This window comes from Malania oleifera, chromosome 1 (genome assembly GCF_029873635.1).
Source record: "Malania oleifera isolate guangnan ecotype guangnan chromosome 1, ASM2987363v1, whole genome shotgun sequence".
Classification (NCBI taxonomy): Eukaryota; Viridiplantae; Streptophyta; class Magnoliopsida; order Santalales; family Ximeniaceae; genus Malania; species Malania oleifera.
Window position 1 is genome coordinate 58,571,217 of NC_080417.1, and position 26,116 is coordinate 58,597,332.

Sequence of the window (26,116 nt, forward strand, 5' to 3'; positions counted from 1 at the left end):
TTTCCAAATTATTAACACCCAAATCAAATGGGAAGTGATGCTGGGGCAGCATCAAGGATCTGTGACCATGGGGAGAAAGATGAAGAAATTGAGGAGAAGAAAGGGAAGAGGGGATAGAGGAAACCGAAGGGGGAAATCTCATGTTCACTTCAAATTCAAATTCAACAACCTTATTACAGCATGGCTTTCACACACTATTTATAAGAAAGCCTCTAACACATGAAATTACACATATACCCGTAAAACAATATGAAATTACAAACAAACCTCTAAAATACACAAATATTACAAACAAGCCCCCAAGTACACATGGTCTTATTCTAATTAAACTAAACACATAATAAACTATTAAGTAAACCCAACATTCCTTGATCCAATCCTTTTGAATAAGTCTCCCACCAGGGTATGCCCATGGTCCAGCTTCTTGTCCTACATCAAATATCCCCCAACTGGAAAAAATTTGGCCTCCTACTTTTGTAATGCTGGAGGATCAAAAGTAAGAAGCAAACTTGGACTCTTATAATGTTAGTGCTTGAGTGATGCAAGAAACCACGATCCTTTGGTAGAATCATAGGCTTGAATTGAGAGTTGGCATCATTGAACACATTTGGGAATCACAAACTCAACAATAGGAATGTTTGAAAGATTTTGGATGTCTTCAAACACACTCATTGCCTTGCTTTTTTTTTTTTTTTTGATCATTAAAGGGTAAATTGTATTGATCAAATGGATATGTACATTATACACTAGGCATACCCAGGCAGATGGGGAGCCAAGCCCCATCACAAATGCAAAGCAAAAGTCGAAAGCATAAACAGATCAAGTATCAACAGCTACAACAGGTGCATAATGATACAGAACAACCGAAAGCAAACCAACATTCCAAAACTCAATCCGAAGAACAGGTTCCAGATCAGTCAAAAGAGTGCAGGCCAAACCTGTCAAAAACAGCTCTATTTGTATGCCTCTGAATCACCTGAATTAGCTCCTCGGGGGAGACAGTCTTGCTTTAAAATCTCCTCTTCTTTCTAAAGTGCAATAGGAAGTACACAGTAGTTGCCAAGCAGATCCTCTTCCCTTCTGATTGTATCCCTGTGCCCTTTGCCTCCTTATGCAGCCATTTCAACGCTGCTTTCAAGGTAATCATGGCTCTCTTCAAACCCAACCACCATCTAATATGGCCCCAAACAATTTAGGAAGATCTGCATTTAAAGAAGAGGTGATTAATAGCGTCAACTTCAGCTCCACACATCCCACAGCCATGATCAACATCTTCCCCTTGCCGCTTGTTATTTGTGGACAATTTCCCTTTAATACCCAGCCATAAGGTGAAAGCATATTTCAAGGTACATCCACTTTTCCAGACGTCTTTGAACCAGGGAACTTTACTTTCTTTATTCCTCCAGAAACTATAACTCAGAGAAGAATTCTGCCCCCACTCATTAAGCAGGCTGTCAGCTGCCAATTGGCTCCCACAACTCTGTAAAATCTGGTTTTTTATTTCAATCATTTTCTTGAAAAGAGGGGAATCGATGAAGCATCCCAAAGATTAGACCCCTTCAAGTAAATTTGGTGCACCCACTTTGACCACAAAGAGTCCTTCTTACCATGAACATTCCACAAGGCTCATGTGAGGAGAGCTTTGTTCCAAGCTTTAAGGTCCATAACATCCAAACCACCTTCAGTGTTTGGAAGGCAGACCTCCTTCCAGGTGACTAATGGTTTCTTCCTTCCTCCCCCAAGAAAAGCCCTCCAAAGTTTCACAATATGGTCACACATGGCATGATCCAATTAACCATGGTCATTGAGAAGTTTGGGAGAATCATCATTTCTTTTAAAAAACTCCCGGATACTGAGTCATAAGCCTTCTTGAGATCTATTTTAAGCATGCATCTTGGAGATACTCTTTTTCTAGCGTATTTCCTCACTAGTTCTTGCACAAGATAAATGTTTTCCACCATACTCCTTTGTTTAACAAAAGCAGATTGTGTTGGGTTGATGATGCCCTCAAGTCCTGGCTTAATTCTTGCAGCAATAACCTTTGCAATGACCTTATAGAGGACATTACAACAAGAAATAGGCCTGTAATCTCCCATTGCTGAAGCATGGCTGGTCTTTGGGATCAAGGCTATAACCGTATGGTTCACCAGCTTGAGCATTTTCCCAGCTGTAAAAAATTCTTTGACAGCAAGAGTAAAGTCCTTACCCACTGTGTTCCATGATTTCTTAAAAAAGCATGCAGAAAACCCATCAGGCCCTGGTGATTTCCCATCTCCAATGCTGAATAAGGCACTCTTTATCTCTTCATCTGTAATAGGAGACATCATTTGGTCATTTTGAGAGTCTTTAAGAACTGGATCTTTTGCAATAATCTGCCTGTCAACCAATGAACTAGTCCCCTCCATTCCCAGCAGCTGCTTATAGAACCCCAGGAACTCCTCAGCCACCTGATATTGGGACTTAGTTTGTTCACCATTACTTTTGGTGATAGTCGAAATGTCGTTTTTGCTAACATGCCTTCTCATCAGTGCTTGAAAGAAAGATGTGCTTTTGTCACATTCTTTAAGGTACTTGCATTTAGCAATCTGAGCCAAGAACATACGATTTGCATCTGCAAGTCTAGTGGCCTCAATCTTCTTTTCACCCAGCTTCATCTGCATGTCTGAATCAGAGGGAGAGTCATGAAGAAGCTGCTGTAATTCCATCAGTTCATTACTAGCTTTATCTGCTCTGGCAGATATATGGGAGAAGTGGACGGCATTCAAATTTCTTAAAGGTCTCTTGAAAGACTGCAAGTTCTTGACAAACTTGAACTGCCTGCAATCCTGAATGTTGACATCCCAGCCCTCCTTGATGAGCTCGTGAAAGTTGTGATGCAATGTCCACATATTAAAGAATTTAAAGGGCCTCCTCCCAAGGCATTATTCTTCAAACAGAGTCACCATACAAACTGAATGATCAGAGAGGAGCCCTGGGAACTGAAAATTAGCATGTGCCCTATACCCAGCCTGATGCCATCCATGGTTGACCGCCACCCTAGCCAGCTTACACCACACCTTCCCATTTGACCAGTTAAGAAAGCAGCCTGATGAATTCAAATCTGACAGCCCTTAATCATAAAAGCATTCCCCAATGTCTTTAATCTCATAAGCAGTCACAGGACGACCATTCTTCTTCTCATCAGCAGACAAGACACAGTTAAAATCCCCCATGAGGAGCCACGGGTCTGTGGTAACTCTACTAGCTTGTACTAGGTCGTGCCGTGAGGATATCCTTGCCATAATAGAGTTAAAACCATAAACAAACTCAGGGTAAATCTGTTAGCAGCAACTAAACATTTAACAGAACAGTGGATTACCTGGGCATTCTTATCAAAAACCTGAAGGTGCACTTTCTGAGGGTTCCAGATCACAAGAATTCTTCCAGCCCTGTGGTGTTCAAAATTGTTCACCTGCTCCCAAACACTGAATTTCTTATTCATCAGTCCCTCCAGGTTGGTTGTTGAGAGCTTTGTCTCCAGAATACCGATAACATCAATTTTATTTTTCCTAATGAGGTAGAAAACCCCATTTTGTTTCAGGGGTTTGTTGAAACCCCTGATATTCCACGAGGAGATCTTCACGGGGTAGGTTGGAGGGGTGTCCCTCCCTCCTTATCTGCTTTAAAAGTGAGCCTGATCATCTTAGCTTTTTTCTTGCTCTTCACTGGAATAAACTCCTCACCTGGAACCCTGCCCTTCTCTTTCTGAACTTTAGAATCTTTGCAAACAGTCTTGCCCTTGTCTTTTGGACGTACAGAAGCCACTTCATTCTCAGATGGACCTGAGGGAGCAGAAGTCATTGCCTTACCACTGCCCACCACATTGTCTTCTTTAGTCACTTTCTCAGCTGCATCTGCAACCTCCTTGTTTTTTCCTGCTGTAGTTGCCGTACTGCCTACCAACAGAGATGCATTTCCCTGGTTCTGATCACCATCTGATCCCAATCCTGCTTCAGTGTTGGAGTTGCCTCCTTTCTCCTGAATTTCATTCTCAGAAGGAGCAACAGGGGTATCAATGTTACTGTCTGCAGCTGAATTTTCCAAATCTCCAGCTGATTTAACTCCAGCATTCTGAGGATGAGCCACCTGTTGGCTGCATGCAGCAACATCAACTTCAGAACTTTCTTTACCTGTATGGCTTCCACCACCTTTCCCTGAATTTACTCCAGGTACAAGACCTTTCCTTTTGTTTTTCGCTCCAGAAGTTCCTTCATTTCCTTCCCTGGGTTTGCAGAAGCCCTCTGAATGACCAATAGCTTTACAACTTTTACAGAGCCTGGGCAAACTTTCATACACCACCTCCTGAATTATTGATTCATCATCACAAAGCCACACCTTGACACTGTGTTTAACTTCCTTCGCAATGTCAACTTCAACAAGGACTCTGGCATATGAAAGCCTTTCCTTGTTTGTAGTTAATTTATCTGCATATAATGGCTTTCCAATCCCTGAACAGATTCTTCCTATAGCCATTGAAGTCCACAGCTCTAATGGCATATTCTTCAGCTGAACCCAAACAGGAAGTGTAGTCCTCTGTTCAGGTTTGTATTGAAAGAACTTGGGCATCTTCTTCAATAGCAGCAACCTACCATAAATCATGTATGGACCATTTTGCAGCACATTACAGAGGTCCTCTTCATTCTGAAACTTGAAGATTATCCACCCCTTCTCATGTTGGATAGCTTCCACCTGCACTTACCAGGAGTTAGCCAGAGAGTTCAAAGCTGACTTACCTGGGTGCTTACCAGTGAAATAACCACCAGGCGTTTGTTAGAAATCCCAGCTGAGTCTAATAGTTCTGTAGCTTGAATGCGAGCACTAGCACCATCTGAAGAGTAAGCTGGGATTGCTCCACAGCTCAGGGGGTTCCTGTTGTTTGCTAACAGCTCTACCCAAGGAACTTTCTTATTGTTCCTTAAGATTGTCCTACCCTCCGGTTCATCCTGTTGGAGCTGAACTTTCTTTTCTGATATTTGCCACTTATTGTTTGGCTTCAGACTCTCATCTCGATCAGATTCAACTCCATCTGATATCTTCATAATCTCTGTTTGTGTCCCTCGTAACCAATGTTTCAGACACCGTGGGTTCATCATCTGCCTAGGATCTGTTCTTTGAGGTCGAAGAGCCACTGTTTTCCTCCTCACCCATTAAGCCCATCTCTTCTAGTATCTTCTCATTCCTCACCATAGGAATATCCTGCTATCCTGTCTCCATTTGAGTCTTGCTACTGTTACCCTCCTTCGAACTACTAGTAGCCTGGTTAACATTCAAACCCATCCGAACATGGAGGGAGTCAAGCAGATTTGAAGATGATTTCCCCCCACTTGAACCACCTTGAATCTTTTGAATCGCCTCTTCAGAGAGCCTCGCAAACTCTGCCATAATCTCATAGTGTTTCCTTTTAACCCAATTATCCCTGATGCTGCCTTTAATTTCTATGAATTTCAGAGCTTCTTCAATCTCCTTCTTTGAGTCCAGTTCCAGATTAGGTTTCCTTGCTGCCCTAGTCGCATCTCTACGACCCATGGCCACCTGAAAACTTTGAAATTTCAAAACTCACAGACGAGCGGGAAGGTGAAAGATGGATGTCCGAACTTGCGAAACACAAATGGAGGCTGGGAATCACCCCTCGGCCACACCACAGTGCGCAAATCCAGCAATGGAGAAGAGGAAATCGATGGAAAATCGCAAGGATGAAGATAAAACAGCCCCAAAAATCGTGCATCCCTAGAGAGGGAAGAGAGTTTCTCTCTTTGACACGACGCGATTTGTTCATTCATTACCTTGCTTGCAGTGTCTTCAAGTTGAGTAACTCCAGCAGATTTTTTGTCTTGGTTGGTTGGTAGAGTGGGCTTCAAAATGGTCTTTTTTTTTATAGTGGAAGACATGTGTTCTCAAATTCACACCCAAATCATCTAACCAAGGAGCAAGGAGTACATGGCCATTATTCACCAATATTCATGGGTATGATATTGCACCAAGCATTATCAAAATAGTCACCCATTTTGTAGGAACTTTACATCTTTGTTAAATATGTAAAGTAGAGTTATCAACCCAAGAAATGTTACAAAGATTTGGATGGGGTTTTGGATAAAGTTGCATACGAATGATTCCATTTCTAGAAACCACATTCATGGAATATCTTCCATCATTAATGAATTGGTAAATGTTTTCTCCACACTTAAGAAAGGTATGGAATGGTTTGATATTATGACAAGAGTATGACAAAAACCATTCATTTTTCCAGTAAGCTGTCACCATGCTGCTGGATTTATTTATATATACTGCAACTATATATCACCAAAAGCCTTAGCACAATTTAATCAAAAGCCTGACTCCTAATTTCTCAGGAATCTTCTTCAATTCACATGTGTCTTGATTGTCGTGCTGAAATGAAACCAAATTCACTCAGAAAATTCACATAATGCAGCAATAAACCTGATTTTTGATGTTGGCAGCGACAATTTCTCGCCTTTTGTATCAAATTATCATGCTACTTGCAATTGCAGTTCTACAATCAAAATATCTTGCTTCAGGTCAAAATATTGTGTAGTTTTCCCAAATTATTGTGGCTAAATGAATTTCTTGCAAGTATGGCAGTTGTAGGGTACGTGGGGAATTTTTCTCATGCGGGTTGGTTGTGTGTGAGTCACCAGCAGTGACTTCCAGTGATGAAGCTTGGGTGAAAGGAGATCAGGGGTTTGGTATCGTATTGGTCACGGTGGTGTGATGAGAAAAGAGCAGAAGGTTAGGGATTTCAAAGGGCCAACAACTGGGCAATCTTCTGCAGGCATGTAGGACCACATGCGTGTTTTAGACGAAATGTTGTAGGCAGGCTTTTCAGAGGTCTGTTTCTGATAGTGTGGGAGGTGCTGTAAAAATCTTTGAGGGAAAGGGTGTTCGAAAGTTTGGGGACATGACTGGAATTTTTTTGAAAATTTCAGAACCGTGTCTCAGTTTTATTTTTTTGTTCTTTTTCCCTCACTAAATTTCAAAACAGTGAATAAGAAAATCAGAATCAGGAATAGGCAGAGAGTAGAGAAGACTGGGCAGAGAATTAAAGGAGAACAAAATGGAGAAAAGAACTGAGTGGGAAATAAAGAGAATTAGATATAGACGGGATGGAGAAGAGATAGAAACAGAATTAAAGGGATAGAATTAAAGGAGAAGGATAGAAGGAAGAAGAGAAAAGAAGATAGAAGAAGGGAGAAGGAAAGAGATTTGCAAAGCAGCATTGAAAATAGAACAGAGTAGAGGAGAGAAAGAACAGGAAAGAGAGAGGGAGCATGAAAAAGAGAAGAAGAGGGGAAGAAGAAGAGTGAAAGGGGAAGATGGGGGAATTGAAATGGAATAGTGGAGATTGTGTTGTGCTCTGATACCAAATGATGCAAGGGCAGCATCAAGGATCTGCAGCTGTGGGAGAAAGATGAAGAAATTGAAGAGAAGGAAGGGGAAGAGAGGAGATATGAGGGTGAAATCTCATGTTCACTTCAAATTCAAATTCAACAACCTTCTTACGGCATGACTTTCACACACTATTTATAAGAAGTCCTTGAATACATGAAATTACACCTATACCCCTAAAACAATAAGAAATTACAGACACACACCTAAAAAAACATAATATCACAAACAAGCTCCCAAATGCACATAATCTTTACAAAATTAAACTAAACTTGTAATATACTATTTACTAAACCCAACAATCCTTGACCCAGTCCTTTTGAATGAGTCTCCAACAAGGGTCTGCCCATGATTCGTCTTCTTATCCTACATCAGAAAGCTTGAAAAAATTCCATCTCACTAGATGGTACTTAAGATCTCCTCCAAGAAACTAAAATTGGAATATGGAATAGGAAATAGAGACATAAAGTAAAGGGGCAGGTTGGATAGAGTGTTCTTTTACTTTGTACAAGACTTGACCCTTTCCAATTGCAAGCTTTCTTTCAAATTTCTCCACACTTGGATCCCATATTCTTTTTTATCTTTGAACTTTGCCTCCAATGGAAGCCCAAGGCAGGTTATAGGCAGAGACTCAGAGAGACCAACACACACGTCAAAATTTGAGCTGATCTTTGACCATTTATCTTGTTTCCAGGGGCAATGTTACTCTTTCCCAAATTTACTATAAATCCTGAAATTGCTTCAAATGCTTGAAGGGCACACTTTAGATTTAGGGTTTACTCCTCAAGAGCAACACAGCAAAATAGTGTGCCATTGCAAATAAGAGATGGGAGATATATAGACATTTGCATTGCTGGTGCCCTCCCTTTCTAAAACAGTGGAAGAATCTTTGATTTTCAGCTTTCTAATAGCGTTTCCATGACAAGGATACCCAGGGGGGTAGAGGTTCTCTAGTCCTCTAGATGAGGCCACAAAAGCCTGCTGGTCTGCTGTTATCTTGGGTTGAGAATTTAACTATAGATATGCAGGACCAAGCCCATCTCCTCCACTTATCTCCAAAGCTCATTCTTTGAGGAGTTTTCTTTTTGATCAATAAAATAATTTTGTTAAAATGGAACTAAGGGGATGCCAACCCAGAGTACACAAAGTCAACCGCCTTGTAGGGTGTCTCAGAGATCTAAAGTTACGTTGTGTTCATGCACTATAATCCCACTATGTCAGCTGGAAACAGTAGTAATCCGCAACTGTTTACTAATCTGAAGACGTAAGTGAATTTTTGAACACTCTCATGTTCCTTTCTTTCCAAACACACCAGAAAATTGGAAGAGGGATGGGAGACAATGCCTTTCTCTTCTCCTTGGTTGTCCAAATCCGTTTCCAAGCCTAGAGCTCCCCTCCCACAGAGTAGCCCACCTTTGTCAGATCAAGGTCAAAGCCATATTCCAAAGGTTCCTAGCCCAGGGGTAATGAAGGAGGATATGCTCAACTAATTCTGCATCTGCCATGCATAGAAAACACCTACTGATGATGGTCAGCTCCCATTTCTGCAAGTTGTCCTCGGATAAGATCTTTCCATGTGTTGCCTACCAGGCAAGAAAAAGCGAACTTTGTAGGGCAGCTGTCTTCCAAATATGAGTCCATGGGGAATTGCTGTGGGTTGTTACCATTGGTGAGAGTTTCTTGTAGAAGGATATGATTGTGAAGATCCCATTTTTATCTAAGGTCCACAGTGGTTGATTGGGAATGTTTTGGTTTCAGAAGTTGTAGAGATTGCTGTAAAAACCAATGAGATTGTGGAGTTCCCACTCTGCCACATTTCTGAAAAGGGAATGTTCCATAAGATCCCATGATATGATATTTGAGGGTGATGACTGATGAGTGCTTCCTTATTGCAGGTCAAGTTGTAGATGGCAAGAAATAAAACATTTGGAGCATCTCGGTTGTGCCACACATCATGCCAAAAGTAAATAATCTTCTACATAATATTCACAAGGCTAATGAATCTATGATCTGTGATGGCTTTAACTCCACTCTTCTTTGTTATGAAAGCAATAAAAAGTAGCATTATACTGTTATCAAAATTTTCAGCCTCATGAAACTCCTTGAATATCTTTGTCACATCTCCTTTCATGGTTTACCAATGATGCTGAAAAAGGGCTAGGGAGAAACTGTCAGGTCAAGGGGCTTTATCTCTCTCATACTCCAACCTCAAAAGTGAATCTCCAGCTAGTCTGTCTCTTCTCTCCCAATATCATCAATGTTCAAGCCATCAAGCATCAGCAAGGCTTGTTTGTTGTTATATCTTCCTCTTTTGTGGAAGTTTCATCTTCAACCTCAATATGATCAACAAGGTCATACCTTCCATGTTGATTTTTTCTAGAAAAATCTGGTCTCTATCATCCTCTTTAATCTAAGTGGCTCTTGATTTTTTGTCTCCATGGTATTTCCTTCATATATAAAATCATGCTTCTGCTGCAGTTCTTTGCTCTCTCTCTCTCTCTCTCAATCACTGAGCACTATATTCATTTCTGTGGCATCCCACTTGTTGAGATTCTCTACTAGTTTTTGTTTTGATAGTGGAGGAAGAATTTCATTAATAGACTAAGAATATATAACGAGGAGAATAAGATACCTCCTTAGTAAAATCTGGAAAGTTCCAGATAAAAAACAAAGAATAAACTGTAAAACTAAAAAGACACATAAAACCATCACAGACTAACAGAGTCAGGAAACTTAGTTGGCCATGGCTCAGAAGCATTCCTCAGATTCTCCTCCATCACCTTTGAGTCTCCTGAACATTGTGCCACTGAATCATCTCCTTTCAATTTCCTTGAGAGCTTTCCCCGGCCTCCCATACTAAGTTTCTTGATTAGTTGACTTCTGTTTTACTTTTATGTATTTGCATGTGTGTGCATCTATATATATTTTCCTTAAATTAAGCAATTTCCTTTGAATGCAAAACCAGCAGGGCATGTGTTTGGTGGCGGCTGACTATGCTTAAAAATTGAAACTGGAAAACTTCTTATTATTATTATTTTTCAAGTCAGGAATTAGTTGATATTGGTACTTGTTTTCTGCACCGTCCAGTTATTTCTTACGATTGACAATTAGTTACTCTTTTTGGGTGAGCAATTAGTGACTTGCTATATGTTGCATACCAATAGACAATGAGTGACTTATCATAGTATTGTATAGCACTTTTATCAAGATAATATCAAATCTACGCCTGATTGCATTTAAGAGATGTACCATTTAGTGGTAAAATATTTGTTAAAAATCAAAGAAAAAGAAATTTCAGCAAGGATAGTTCTGTGCAGCCTTGTAATCCAGCAGTTGGTGGACCAGCAAAGTCACAATTGGTACATGAAGTGGATGCACTTGGTGGTGAAATTGGGAAGATTGCGGATAGGTACAGGCCAAGAAACGTGATTTTGGCTGAAATTGTTAATTGTTGGTTTGAATGCAATCTTGCTCTTGTTTTTTCAACTGTAGTGTCAGTTATCCTCATAATTGTTGTTGACATCTTTATGGTTGACCTTTTGCATTCCAACTGATTGTGAATTCTGAAAATATTGGAGCATTGGAATAGATTTAATGTACAGTTACTTTGTATTAAATCAACATGGTGGGCAGAAATATATTACATCTGCTAATAATATTTGGACATGACATATCTGGTAATATATATAGATGATTACAGTAATAGTACCATTAGTTATTCTTAGTAGTTAATACTCTTGGAGTGTATATATCCTAACTGTGCAGCTTGTTACATATATTACTTCAGAACTTCTAAAGAATTTATTTAGTAAATCTGCTTACTATTCTTCATATTTGACATTTGATTTTAGAATCACATTCTGCATTAGTTATCTAAAACAACTTATTGTTGTCTGTTTACACACTAAGCAATTCTAAAAGACATGTGGAACACATGACTTTTGCTTATCTCTGAAGCAACTCGAAAATATCTTTTAACGAGATTCATCCCTTTGGAGGCTTCTCTGACAAACAACCCAACAAAACCATAGCACCTTTACTAAGGCAACATTTTAATTTCAATGTGACATGTCGCTTCCATGTTCTTTGTTAAAGCTGACTATGACTTGTCACATCATCTTCTTGCCATGAGGCCAAGCTCACTCAGTGTCTTAGTCACTGGACCCCATGGTTGGCTATGGATTCTGTCAACATATGCCTGTAGGCCTTTTTCCTTCAGCTATGTCCTGGTAATGGGAGGACTATGCTTGCCCAAGGCCACCCATTGATTTCTTCTATTGAAAATTTCTGCCAGGTTTCTGCTTTTCCCATGAGTTGGCAAAGTTTTGCTTTGGCCAGAATGCTATCAACATCATGGTGCCTTAATGGGTTGAAGGAGTCATAATTAGAACAGGATTCCACATGAGCACAGAGGTTGTGGACCACATAATTGTGATTTTCTTCTGGAGGTGAACTGATTCTGCAGAGGTGTATGAAGTCAACTGGGTTGTGAAATGTGAGGGTTTGTCTAAATCCTTATGGAATTCCATTCGGTAGGAGAAAGGCACTTGGATAGCCATTTTTTAAACATTTAGCTAAGTTGTTGTGAGCCTCAATTTTCAAGAGAAGACTTGCAACCTCAACATGTTTTGTACTCATGAAAAAATGGATGAGATGTAATGTGGATAGTTGCCTGATTATCACTCTTCAATCTCATACCTTGGTAGTGTTTAAACCCTGATACTTCTAAGTTCTAACATGTGCTTCTATCAGATCGACTCACAAATGGTATGTGCCATGGGCTTATACTTTGACTCAACACTAGATCTGGTTGCCATATCGCGATAATGCCGAAGAATATTCTGTAATCCATTTTGTGCATTTAAGACTAATGCAGGCATTCTTCGTCAATCATCTTGCGTTCATTCTTAGAAAAATGGGGTGTCTAAAGGATCATTTGGAACCACTTATGGATAATTTCTGTACTGATGATAGTGCTGATTTTGATAAGAGCTGATAATAAGTGTTGAACTAGAAAAGTGCTGATAAGAAGTGCTGAACTTGAAAAATGCTGAAAGTTATGTGCATGGTTGTCTAAAAGTCATTTTTATTTGTAATTATTATAAAATAAGTAGAGTTTGGATTCTCGCATTCATTGCAAGTGTTGTATGAATATATTATTATTATTGTTATTATTATAATTATTATTGCACTAGTGACGGGTGAACTTACTACGGTATCCAAAATGAGGTTCCATGGTGTATGTTGTTTGCAGATGGTATTGTCTTGATTGATGAAACTAGGAGTGGAGTAGAATCTAAGTTGGAATTATGAAGAGAAGCTTTAGAATCTAGAGGTTTGAGGATAAGTAGAAATAAGACAAAATATATGAAATGTAATTTTAGTCATTGTAGGAGGAATATTAGGGAAAAGATTAAACTTGATGGTCAATAGATTAATAGCACTAGTAGATTTTGGTACATTGAATCTATTATGCAAGCCGAAAGAGAAATTGAAGAAGATATAAAGCATAGAGTTAAAGTAGGTTGGGTAAAATGGAGAAGTGGTAGAATACTCCTAAAATGAAAAGGAAATTTTTATAGGACAGAATGTTAAACAACTAAGAAAGAACACATTCAAAAAGTAGAAGTTGCCAAAATGAGAATGCTAAATTAAGGAATGAACATAATTGTAGTAAGTTAGGCATAGCTCCTATAGAAGATTTGATGAGGGAGGGGCGGCATAGGTGGTTTGGGCTTCTACAATGTACGCCAAATAGTACACAAGTGAGGAGTGAGCGAGCTAGTTACTGTGAGGGGCAATGGGAGGGGCTAAGACCTAAAATAACTTGGAATGAGATAGTGAATACGGATTTTTATAGCCTTGAATTTGTTAGAGGAAATTGCAGCTGATTGTCTAAATTGGTAGAAAAGGATTTATGTTGCCGATCCCACCTAGTGGGACTTAAGTCTTAGTTTGTTGTTGTATTATTATTATTATCATATAAATAATACTTTTTGCATTTCAGCATATATATTGTAATACATAATAAAATAATATATGATCATTAGCTTATGTTAATAATAATATTATTAATTAAATTAAAATTTTTAATCTATATTTTATAATTATAATTCATCATTATTATTTTCTAATTAAAAATGCATTATTAATTTATGTTATTATTTTATTAATTTTATAACATTTTTTAATAATTACAACCTATGCTGAGTTAGGGTTAACAAAAATCATTGTAATACAAGTCTAATTTTGGGGATTTTTTTTTTGAATTTTGGCAAAAAAAGTAGCAGATTTTTCCAATTTGGGCAAGGTCTGTGCATAGTGTGGGTCTAATCAAGGAGAGTGAGTGAGAGAATGAGAAAGAAGAGAGTGAGGAGGCTATGTGTCCATGGAAGCAAATTTGCCTGAGGAGGACGGGCTTCCAATGGAGGAGGATGGGCTTGTGGGGGAGGATGGGCGTTGGATTTGAGGACACGCTTTAATCGGGGGGAGAGATTTTCATTTTATTGAGAAATGCTTGTGTGCATGAACATTGGCCACTTATGAATGATGAAAAGCCATCTTTTATTGCTTCTAGAAATCCGCTTAAAAAAGTGGCTCTTTTTCATCACTTTTTGAAGAAGCACTTTTTAGGAACACGGCGGTTGGCAAACAACACTTCTTTGCACAAGCACTTATTTTGAGTGATAGGGGCTATAAGTGCTTGAGCAATGGTGCTGCCCAACAAAAGGTGAAGGATGGACATTTTGAAGTTACAAGAACCCTTTAGTTTATATGAACATTCCTAAAGTTTCTGGGGCGATGCAATTCTCATTGCTTCTCTTAATAAATCATATGCCCTGTCATGGCCTTGGGTACAAACACCAACACCACATTGAGATATGCCTCATATGAAGCTTCACTTTTGGTACTACTTCAAAACTTTGGTTTTGTTTGCTTTGTTCAAAAACAAAGCCAAGTGTTTATGAATGGGATTCTAGCAACATAGGTGTGATTTATTGGGTTACCCTACCAGAGGAACCCCATTAATATGCTTAATTTTGATTCGTTAATTAGGGATTTCGGTTTGAGAGACCTCCCCTTAGGGAATGCTAACGCTTCTTTTATTGGTCTGTAGGGGCAGCTAGAGCGGTGGCTTGTCAACTAGACAGATTCTTGTTTTGTAGTGAGTAGGAGGATGAATTTCCAAATTGCTCTTCCTAGGACTACATCCGATCACTTCCCTAATTTGTTGGAATCTAGTAAAGTGTCATGGGGTCCTACCCCTTTTAGGTTTGAGAGAATATGTGGTTAGGGACTTAGGGAGAGGATATGGAGAGGGATGGGAAGGTTTTAGATTCATAAGGAAATTATCTCCCGACAATCTTGGTTTGTTTATCAAAGATGCTGGCATGTGTTTCCTCCTTTTTTGTCATGTCGACATGTTCATAGGCTTTATAACTACCTTCTTCTTCTTTTCATCATTTTTGACATATCTAATTATTGTCGTGCTCATCATGAACAGCACTGTGGGGCTTTCCCTTGCTGTCCCTTTCAAATTATAGGCTGTTTGGAATAACGTCATGGAAGGCTGAGAGAGGGCTTGCAAGATGGAACCAAAAAAACTATGTGTGGAAGGGAGGTAGAATTACCTTAATGAAGTATCTTGGCTAGCTTCCCTACCTATTTTATGTCATTGTTTACTGTTCCTGTCTCAATGGCTAAGAGGCTAGAAAAGCATTGGAGATATTCTTTTGGGGAAGTGTTAGTGAAGACTAGAGATATCACCTGTTGGAGTAGAACATAGTGTGTACTCCCTTTAATTATGGTGGGTCTGTTCATAAACTTTCAACCAGGTTCACCTTGGCGAATGGATGTGGAGATTTGCTGCAGAAGATGTGGACCTTTAGAATAGGATGATGGCTAACAAATATGTGCAGGCTAAATGGGTCAATTTACAAAATGAGGCTTCCTCTGCTGATAGGGTGGGCCTTTTGAAGGGTATAATTAAGGGAAACAGGAAGTTTTCAAAGCTTACTGGGTTTGCAGTGGGAAATGGAAGCTGAGTCAGGTTCGGGTTATATGTGTGGTGTGAAGATTCAGCCCTTTAAGAATCTTTTCAAGCCCTGTTTAGATTACCTCGGATAAAATGTGGCTGTTGCCAATGTATTCTCTATTGGAGGCAAGGGAGCCATGTGGAATTCGGTGCTTGGACAAGCTGTTTTGGACTGAGAGGTTGTTATGGTGGAACCAGAATAAATGTAGATTTGGCAGATGCTGTAGAGCAGCTGGGTGGAAAAAGGTCTTTTCTTGGTTAGGGATTTTTTTAAAACCTGATCAAAAGTGCTGTAGTTAGGGTCTTTCCTTGAAAGTGATTTGAGGCTCAAACCGCAAAATTTTTTTTTTTTTGCTTTTTTGTGAGGCTTTTTGACCAGGGGCAATCTTAGATAGGGCGGATGCTAGTCTATTGGTAATTTTTGTCTAAAGAGCATGGGGATGGCACTAACTTTTATTTATTTATTTTTGGTTGCAGTGCACTTTAGTTCAGAACATTTGGAGTGTCATCTGGCAGCGGTTCAGGGTTTCTTGCACAAAATATTTCTTCTTTTCATCTCAGATGGAAGCTAAGGGGCTGTAATCAGAACAATAGAAGGGTGTTCGAGATGGTGCCACTTTGTGTTTGGGGTGTGGGGTGGGCAGAGAGGGTGGTGTAATAGGATGTACTGGAACTGTATAATGTTAGAATAATTTTTACACCAGATCTCATGTTTTGAAAAGTTGGATTTGCTTTCTTGACTTGTAATCCTCTCTCTCTGTTTCTTGCTCGTGTTCCTATATATGGGTTTCGGCACCCTCTTGGTACCCTCATAGTGACATTTTCATCATTACTCAGAACCAAGGTCTTAAATTTCAATTTCGACTCAAATTTCGAAGCTCCATAAGCACGGAAATTTTGACAGAAATTTCGATTTTGATGTCAATTTCGATTTTGATTTGAAAAAATAATGGAAATCAATAGTAAAGGATAGAATTCTTTGTGAAACTTTAGAAATGGTTAACAAACATAATAATGTTAGTTTTAGGACTAATAGATTACAAGTTAAATACATCTCTATTGTGTATGAGGTGGAAAAGTTGTAATATAGTCTGCGTATCAAACATGTTTGTAAGATAATGTATAGTAAAACATATTCAGCTAATACAATGAAATTCATAAATCATTTAAATATTATTTATTATACAAAAAATGATAATTTAGACATAAATGGTTGAGTAAAATGCTGCTGCAAGTTTATTTTTTCACATAATATCAAAAGCATTTGAAATAATATTTTGTTTCGATTAAATATATAAAATAAACTAACAGAAATTTCACTTCACTTCAAAATCTCTTATTTGAATTCCGAGGAAATTTCATTGTATAGTTAAAATTTCAACAAGTTTCACTGAAATTTCAATAAATTTCGGGATGATTCGTTGAGATTTCGACGGAAATTATGCAAGACAAAAATTGATTGCCATTTTGATTTCGAGGGTGACAAAAACCGAAAATTTCGACAATTTTGTGGAAATTTAAGACCATGCTCAGAACAAAAAAGTGTTTCATGCTGAAACCTGAATGCAACATGGTGCAAGGACAAGGCTTCTCATGATCTCTCTCTCTCTCTGTTGTGCGAACAGTACCATGTCATCATTAGCTGTATGCTATGTTTAGCAATCCATTCGAATCGAAGAAAATACCTTTGATCTGAAATTGGACAAGGTTGGGGAGATCTCTTTTCTGTTTGTGTTTGAGAATAATACTTCTTATAATGGGTGGGAAGCTTTTCTAAAGCGGCTATTATTTGGTTTGCCAATGGATTATCAGTTTTCGGTTGGATGGAAGGGGGTTTTCGAAGTGTTTGAATGGGTATTATGCAGTATTGGATCTTGATTAGGTGGTTGAAGGTGGGAAAGTATTTAGAGTTAGGTATGGGATGGAAAGGTAAGAAATTTTCAATGTTTATCTCTGGTTGTGCAAAAGGTGATGGATGGTGAAGCTTCGTGAACAATTTCTGCGAGTTAGCTAAGGAATTTTGTCAGGGCTCTGAAGCTGTAGGTGAAGCTAGCGCTTCAGCTCACAGATTGTGGAGACAGGTGTTGTCGGAAGGGAAGAAAGGTGAAGACAAAAGTTGTGGTAGTCAAGTCCAATCTGGTAACCAGGGTGTGGTGGTCAGGAAAGAAAAAGCTGTGTTTTTTGGTGTGTGAGTGAGTTGCAATTGAAGGAATCTGGGGCGTTGATGACAGAAACCATTGCAGCTCTCGATTGGAATTGAATGATCATAATGTGAAGGTAGCTAGGGTTTCAGAAAGAGCTGCAATTCTAAAAGGAGCAGCTAAGGTTGTGTTCAGGGAAGAGGACACTATGAAAATTGGGCTGGGATGTTTGCTCCTTGTTTTGGACCTGGCCCAAGTTATTGCAAATGGAGGAGCTTCTTTTTTTGACTAAGTTGGGCCACTTAATTGAGCAGGCCCATAGCTTCTGTAAGAATGATTTGGGCTTTTCTTTGTTTCCAATGGGTGGTTCTTCTCATTTGGGCTTTTCGCCGAAGAGCCATGGTTGTAATCAGGCTCATTCTTTGGAAAATGGTGACCTGGTGGCTTCCTTGCTGGATCCTGTTAATGGGAGGGCCCAAACTTCTGTCCTTAAATCTCAAAAGTAGAGGAAAGGGAAGGTGGACTTTCAACTCTCTGTTAATGAAGTTCAAATGCATTCTACTGTTCTCCAAGATGTGTGTCAATTTGACCTAGCTCTGGAGCAAGTTCAGGATGCTAGTAGCCTCAAGCCTGGTTTTGAAACAGGATCGTGGTATTAAAGATGTTCCTGGTTTCATTAGGTGGTGCGTAAGAGTAAAAGAGAAGATGTTTGTTTGGGGGGAATATGATGTTTCAGGTTTTAATTCTGGTAAATTTAAGGGTAATAAGGGAAAGGCGGCTGTACAGTAAGGGCAGTGGTGAATGATATGGGGGTTGGTTGGAACCAGGCTTGTATGGGTGCGAAGATCAGGAAGTTTTATGAAGATAAGAGAGAAAATTTTGGTGAGTCGATGCCAAGTTTATTAAGGAGAGATTTAAGAGGAGAGTAAAGTATTGTGGAAAACCTACATGTAAGAAGGGTGTATTTAGTGATGGGGCTAGTAAAAGGAGCAAGGAGGTAAAGAAATGGGGGCATCTTTCAGATATTGATAATGACGATCTTAGTGACTTTGATTGTGATGGGCAGCTGCTTTTGGGCGAGATTCGAGAACAATATGTGTATGTTTCCGACTCTCGTGATATACTTGGTAATTTATCATATGTTCATCCACCCTGTTGGGAGGGTTGGAGGCCGTTTCCATTTGTGCTAATGGTGGGTTGGTTAATAAATTACAGTTTAAGAATGGAATTCTTCCTACACCCATGGAGGAGATTCCCATGGAGGAGTTAGAAAATCAAGATCCATTGGACAAAATGAAATTAAAGATGTGTGATTTTGGAGGAAATGAAGTGCGTATGGATGGTGGTAAAAGTACAGTGATTGAAGGGTCAAAGGGAATTAGTGAATTTGAAGAGCTCTGTGAATTATCATGGAAAGGGATTGAAAAGGGGTTTCCTTGGTTAATATTATCTAGTTTTTATTTTTTATTTTTTATTTTGTTGTTTTTTGTTTTTGTGCTTTTTTTTCTTTAGTGTTTTTTTTTTTTTTTGGCTTTTCTCATTTGGTGGACTTCCTGTCCCTTTAAATTGTACCTTCTCTTTTCTTGATCTAATACATTTTTTTATTAAAAAGAAAAAAATGGTGCAAGGATAAGACTGAAGAAAAAGTTGATGGGATAACTTTGTGGTGTGAGTGCTGGAATATTTGAGCCATTAGAAGAAGTGAAATGTATCCATAAGAAAATGGCTGCAAGACAAAACTGCTGAGCTTTAACAAGCGGCTTAACGTATTTAAGCTACTCCGGTTCCTTGGATTTAATGACTGACAGTCTTATGATATGTGATGTATTTAGTGTCTTGGATTAGATTACTTTTTTGTGCTTTGAAGGAAATGCAATACAACTTGTTGCTATGATTCTTAGTACTATTTGTATAGATTATTTAATTGATGGGTATTTCTTGATATTAAACTGTTACTTTGTAACCTAGAGTTGTGCCTCTTATTCTCTGATTGTAGAGTTTCTCAACTATGCTTGTCTTTATATGATTTAATCATGACAAACACATCTATGTACATATTCTTTTTCAGTTATCTCATAGAACTAATCATTGCTTTCATCAATAACTTTAGGTGTTATTTACAAAAGCGTGTTCTCAATAGCTCAAGAGGCCCAGCTGTTCGGGCATTGCGCGCACAGACTGATAAGAGAGAATATGCCATGCGGATGAAATGTATTGTGGAAGGGTATGCTCATTAGTTTAATCTTCTGTGTTATTATAGTTTCAGTTTGGGTGTCCTTTTGTTTTTAATCTATTAGAAGTCTCAATGACAAGTTTCACGCCTTAATGGTTTATGCTTTGCAATATATGGCATGGCATAGCTGAAAATAAAGAGATTTTCTGTGACTAACTTAACCTGATACGCAAACAGAAAAGAATTTTTGGATCTTCTGGATATTATATTGTCAAATGAGAACTTGCTAATGTTCTAATCCTATTAAATATATGTCTGTATAACACATAAAAGATACATAGCTGAAAATAAAGAGATTTTCTGTGACTAACTTAACCTGATACGCAAACAGAAAAGAATTTTTGGATCTTCTGGATATTATATTGTCAAATGAGAACTTGCTAATGTTCTAATCCTATTAAATATATGTCTGTATAACACATAAAAGATATATAGCACAAAAGTGCATTATATTCTTTCAGTGGTAAAACTTTTAATGAACATCAGCCAATGCACAGGGCTCCTGCTTACGGCAGGGTCTGGTGAAGGTAGATCTAATTTTTTTTCCTCAGGCGAATACAAATTTTAAACAAATCAGAAAATTTTCTTGACAAATTTTCTTTTGTGTGCTCCTTATTCATGTCTCTTTCATTTTATTGATTGGAATAAAAAGAATATACTAAGAAATAAGAGTATACAAAACAAAGAACAAGAACTCCACCCATAATGAGGACTTTACAAGAATGCTATACATGTAAAGCAAATAAGTTCCAGCATGATTCTAGCCCTATAAATGTAAACTATATTTTGTCAAGCCCTATACATGTAAACTATAATCTGTTAAAAATATATGCTAACTATATAGAATAATGAATGGAGAAATAAGGAAATAATTGTGGGCTGAAATAAGGAAAGAAGTGTGGAAAACAAGGCTTTTGCTGTTCCAATGACACTCCCCCTCAAATTGATGCGGGTTGATCAACATTCATCAATTTGCTACTTAGGAAGCAATGTCGATGACGAGTGAGAGCCTTGGTGAAGATATCAGCAATTTGTAATTCAGTCGAAATATGTGGAAGAGTGATAACACGAGCTTCAAATGCTTCATGGTTAGAGTGACAATCGACTTCAATATGCTTTGTGCGCTCATGATAGACAGCATTGGCTGTGATATTATCGGCGTGTAGAGGTGTAGGATCGGTCTTAGAAAAATCTAGCTCAGCAAGAAAACCTCGAAGCCAAATAATTTTAGAACAAGCAAGGGACATTGCCCGGTATTCAAATTCTGTCGATGACTTAGAAACTTTGTCTTGCTTCTTACTCTTCCAAGAGATTAATGCATCACCCAAGGACACACACCAACCAGTGATGGAGTGACGTGTATCCGTACAATCAGCCCAATTAGCATCGCTATAAGCAGCAAGGCAAGTAGAATTGGTTGCAGGGAAGAATAAGCCACGGGCAGAAGTGCCCTGAACATAAAGTATGATCCTACGGACAGCAGCCAAATAAAGATGACGAGGAGTCTGAAGAAATTGGCTGACTTGCTGTACAACAAAAGAAATGTCCGGTCTAGTAATGGGGAGATAAACAAGGCTACTCACCAACTTCTGGTATAAGCTGGGATCAGCAAGTAAGTCACCCTCCTCTTTGCGAAGCTTGACATTTAATTCCATGGGAGTATCAACAAAAGTACTCTCCTGAAGGCCAGCTGTAGCTACCAAGTCACTAGCATACTTATGTTGATTGAGTGAAATACTAGAGGGACTACGATGCACCTCAAGACCAAGAAAATATGTGAGAGACCCAAGATCTTTCATATGAAAGGACTTTGAGAGATGAGTCTTGAGCTGAGCAAGTAAAGCAGAATCAGAATCAGTTATCACAATATCATCAACATAAACCAAAAGAACAACGATACCCATGTCTGATTTCTGAAGAAACAATGAAGTGTCATACTTGCCTACTTGAATGAAAATTGTAATAAAGTGGTGCGGAATTTATCAAACTAGGCCCTCGGAGCTTGTTTGAGACCATAAAGAGAGCGACGAAGCTTACACACATGTGAAGCAGGAGAGGGAAACAAGCCCGGGGGTGGCTTAATATAAATACACTCTTTAAGATCCTTGTGAAGAAAAGCATTCTTGACATCTATCTGATGTAGTGGCTAATCACTGGAAGCAGCAATAATCAGAATCTTACGAACAGTAGTCATCTTAGCCACAGGAGCAAAGGTCTCTTCATAATTGACACCATATTCCTGATTATTCCCAAATGCAACAAGGCGAGCTTTGTAATGATCCAAACTTCCATCAGATCAGATCTTGAGCGAGTAAACCCATTTGCAACCCAGTGGAACAATGGTGGGAGGACAAGGCTCAATGTCCCAGATGTGATTGGCCTCTAGAGCGGAAATTTCTTCCTGCATAGCTTGTCGCCAACAATTATGCTTGGCAGCGTGTGAGTAGAATGTGGGAATATCTAAATTGGACAATGCAACAGTAAGAGCTGAAATAGAATTGCCAGAACTGGAAGAGGGAAACCCATACCTATCCGAGGGTACAGACACTTGAGGAGAGTGATGTACCAAAGGCTTTGGAGGTGTTGCAACTGACTGAATCTAGAGCGTGGTAGGATAAGATATCAGGTGAGCCACTGGAAGAGACCGTGGGCGGGAGCGTCACGTATGCACAATACCTGGTTTAAAATGAGAGCTGACTTGATGAAGATCCGAGAACTGCTCCTCAAAGGAGGGGAGAATCATAGTAGAAGAGGACATAGGAAAGAAGTGTTGATTTTCAAAGAAAATAAATTCCTAGAAATGCATGTACAATGTAATGTAGGATCATTATATCCCAAGAATGCACATCGAACAGATTGAGCAGATAATTTATGTCGCTCATGAGGAGGTAAATGAACAAAACATATACAACCAAAGGTACGGAGGTTATTATAACTAGGTTGCTTAGCAAATAAGCGGAAATAGGGAGACTCCATCAGTAGGACTTAAGAAGGTAAATGATTTATCAAGTATGTAGCAGTTTTCAAAGCCTCAACCTAGAACATGGATGGAACAGAGGATTCCAGCAAAAGAGTACGTACCACATCTAGGAGATGACAATTTTTGCGTTCGGTACTCCATTCTGTTGGGGAGTAGCGGGACATGAACATTGATGAATAATACCTTTAGAAGTAAAAAATGCCTGAAACTCAGTGGACAAATATTCACCACCGAAATCTGTACGTAATGTCTTAATAGAAACAGAAGATTGTTTGTCAACATATGCTAAAAACCCAGTGAAACTACGAAAAACCTCAGATTTAGAGCGAAGAAAGTAGACCTATGTAAATCTGCTATGATCATCAATGAAAATCAAATCGTATTTAAATTTTTCATGTGAACTAACTGGGGAAGGTCCCCAAACGTCACTATGGATAGGATCAAAGCACTGAGAAGCTCGACTAGCATGCAAAGGGAAGGGAACAGTTTTGCTTTTACCAAGTTTGCAAGAAGCACACTCGAGATAAAGAAGAACATTCTTTATTACCAAGTAAACCTGAGTTCAATACATGAGATAAGATCTGAGTATTGGGATGACCTTAACGACGATGCCACACCATACTAAGATCTGAAACATTATTACAACCAAAAGACTTAAAGAAGAAACTGGAGAAAATGCTGGAATAGGCAAAAGTAGTGGAAACAAGCACCCCACTTTAGGTCTCTTCGTGATCAGCTCCATCGTTACTTGGTCCTGCACAACACAACAACCACTAGAAAAATTAACAACACAATTGTTATCTACTAATTGACCAACAGAAATAAGATTCTTAGAAAGTTGAGGAGCAAGAAACACATTAGTGAATTTAGAAGAGGCATCTTCGACAACAGCTATTGGCAAAGAACTGCCATTGGCAGTCTGAATAGCAGATTGACCAGTGTAGGGCCAAACATGACAGAGTTGTGGGATTATTCGTCATGTGATTAGAGGCACCCGAGTCCACATACCAGAGTTTAGTAGATTGTTACCTTGGAGCCCCATTGCTGATAATGCCAAAATTAGCATCTGTTGCACCATTTCGGGTTTGCAGTAATTCTTTACAGGAGGTGCAGGAACATAGGAGTCACCTGAAGAAGAGCCAGAGGCAGCAAAAGTCATTGTGGGGGGTACAATAACAGAAGTCCGAAATGCCTAGGCTTGATGATTTTGAGGGCGTATATGACAGTCTTTGATAAAGTGACCCCCCTTCTTGCAATTAGAGCAATATTTCTTGAAACAATTAGTAGCGATATGCTGAAATTCCTTGCAGCAAAAACACTGCTAGGTACTAGAATGCGCAGGCGGGCCTCGTTGTTGAGCAGCATAAGCCACAGGGATGGACCTTGAACTACCATGAGATCGTGCCATAATAACATGAGTACTAAGCCGTTGTTCTTCACAAAGTAACTCACCAAAACAAACATCAAGAGAAGGAACATGAGAGTGATTCAGCAGAGAAGAGCAAATACTGAATCCTTGGATTTATCAGTATTGGGTGCACAACCCGTGGCATCAATATGACCCTAAAGATCTTTTCCGTTAAGGAAAATTTCAAATTGAAAAGCCTACGTAAAATAATTGTTGCCCGTAAACTTGGCACACATAGGTGCGGAGGCCATGCTAAATAAAGGAGAAAATCGAGAAGCCAAAAAAAAAGAGACTGTGCCGAAAGAAAAATACTACCAAAAAATCGAGGAGCCCAAAAATAAATCAACGCAGGTACAACGAAAACCAAGATCGATCTGCCTGCACTAAGAAATAAATCGTGAACCAAGAAACCTGCTGTGCCGAGAATCACAAGGACAGAGAAGCACCAGAAACTGCAACAGAAAGCTTTTCCCGATCGACTTGCCTGCACTAAAAATAAATTGCGAACCAAGAAACCTGCTGTGCCGAGAATCACAAGGACAGAAAAGAACCGGAACAGAAACATCAATATGACCCTAAAGATCTTTTCCGTTAAGTAAAAGTTCAAATTGAAAAGCCCATGTAGAATAATTGTTGCCCGTAAACTTGGCACACACAGGTGTGGAGTCCATGCTAAATACAGGGAAGGGAAAAATCGAGAAGCCCAAAAAAAACAGACTGTGTCGAAAGAAAAATATTACCTGAAAATCGAGAAGCCCAAAAATAAATCAACGCAGGTACAACGAAAACCCAGATTGACCTGCCAGCACTAAAAAATAAATTGTGAACCAAGAAACCTGCTGTGCTGAGAATCACAAGGACAGAGAAGCACCAGAAACAGCAACAGAAAGCTGTTCCAATGGACTTGCCTGCACTAAAAATAAATCGTGAACCAAGAAACCTGCTGTGCCGAGAATCACAAGGACAGAAAAAACCGGAACAGCAACAAAAAGCTGTTCCGATAGCCACTCAGTTACAGATTTTCTGAGAAATCAAGATTAGGGCTGCGCCAACAGCTACTGAGCCTAAAAAATACTGAAAAACAGAGAACCAAAAATTCCAGAAGAGAATAGACCCACGACAGCCACAGAAACGAGAGACACCTCCGAAACTGAGAAAACAAAAAGAAATTCGAGGGGAAAAAAATTTTCAGTCGGTTGGCTCTGATACCATGTCAAAGTATTGTGTGAATGGCCGAATTGTTTGGCCTTGAGTTCTGTATATCATATATAGACTTTACAAGAATGCTATACATGGAAAGCAAATAAGTTCCAACATGATTCTAGCCCTATACATGTAAACTATAATCTGTCAAGCCCTACACGTGTAAACTATATTCTGTCAAAAATATATGCTAACTGTACAGAATAATGAATGGAAGTAAGGAAATAATTTTGGGCTGAAATAAGGAAAGAAATGTGGACAGCAAGGCTTTTGCTGTTTGCTGTTCCGTTGACATGAACTAGTGAGTCGTCATTGCCAGTCTTCGTGAGTCTTCAAAATGCTTCAAGTGGTAAGTCGTCTTCTTCTTCCTTTTTCTTTTTTTCTTTTTTCTTTTCTTCTTTTTCTTCTTCTTCATCTTCAACTTCAAGGGCTCACTGCTGTATTCTTTTTCTTCTTCTTCGGGGGCATTTGTTTAGTCTGAAGGACCTTTGAACAGAGGCTGTGTCTGGATTGATTCATTAAATAAGTGAACCTATTAGATATTAGAGCGTTTGGTGGCAGCTCTGAATTTTCTTAAAATTCCTTTGATCGAATCAGACATGGGAACATGTTTGATTTCAATTTAGAGGTCTCTTTTCCATTTGTATCCCTTATATAAAAATGAGAATGACAA

The 26,116-nt window shown here is 39.0% G+C and overlaps 1 protein-coding gene across 2 annotated transcripts in view; it reads left to right on the forward strand.

Moving 5' to 3' along the window:
* Nucleotides 1–26,116, forward strand: part of LOC131153191 (uncharacterized) — a 135,496-nt gene that overhangs the window by 13,836 nt on the left and 95,544 nt on the right. For both annotated transcript variants that reach the window (XM_058105336.1, XM_058105343.1), the window contains exons 3-4: nucleotides 10,761–10,852; nucleotides 19,730–19,843. In XM_058105336.1, coding sequence (XP_057961319.1) covers nucleotides 10,761–10,852; nucleotides 19,730–19,843 — 206 coding nt within the window. The remainder of the gene's footprint in view (nucleotides 1–10,760; nucleotides 10,853–19,729; nucleotides 19,844–26,116) is intronic.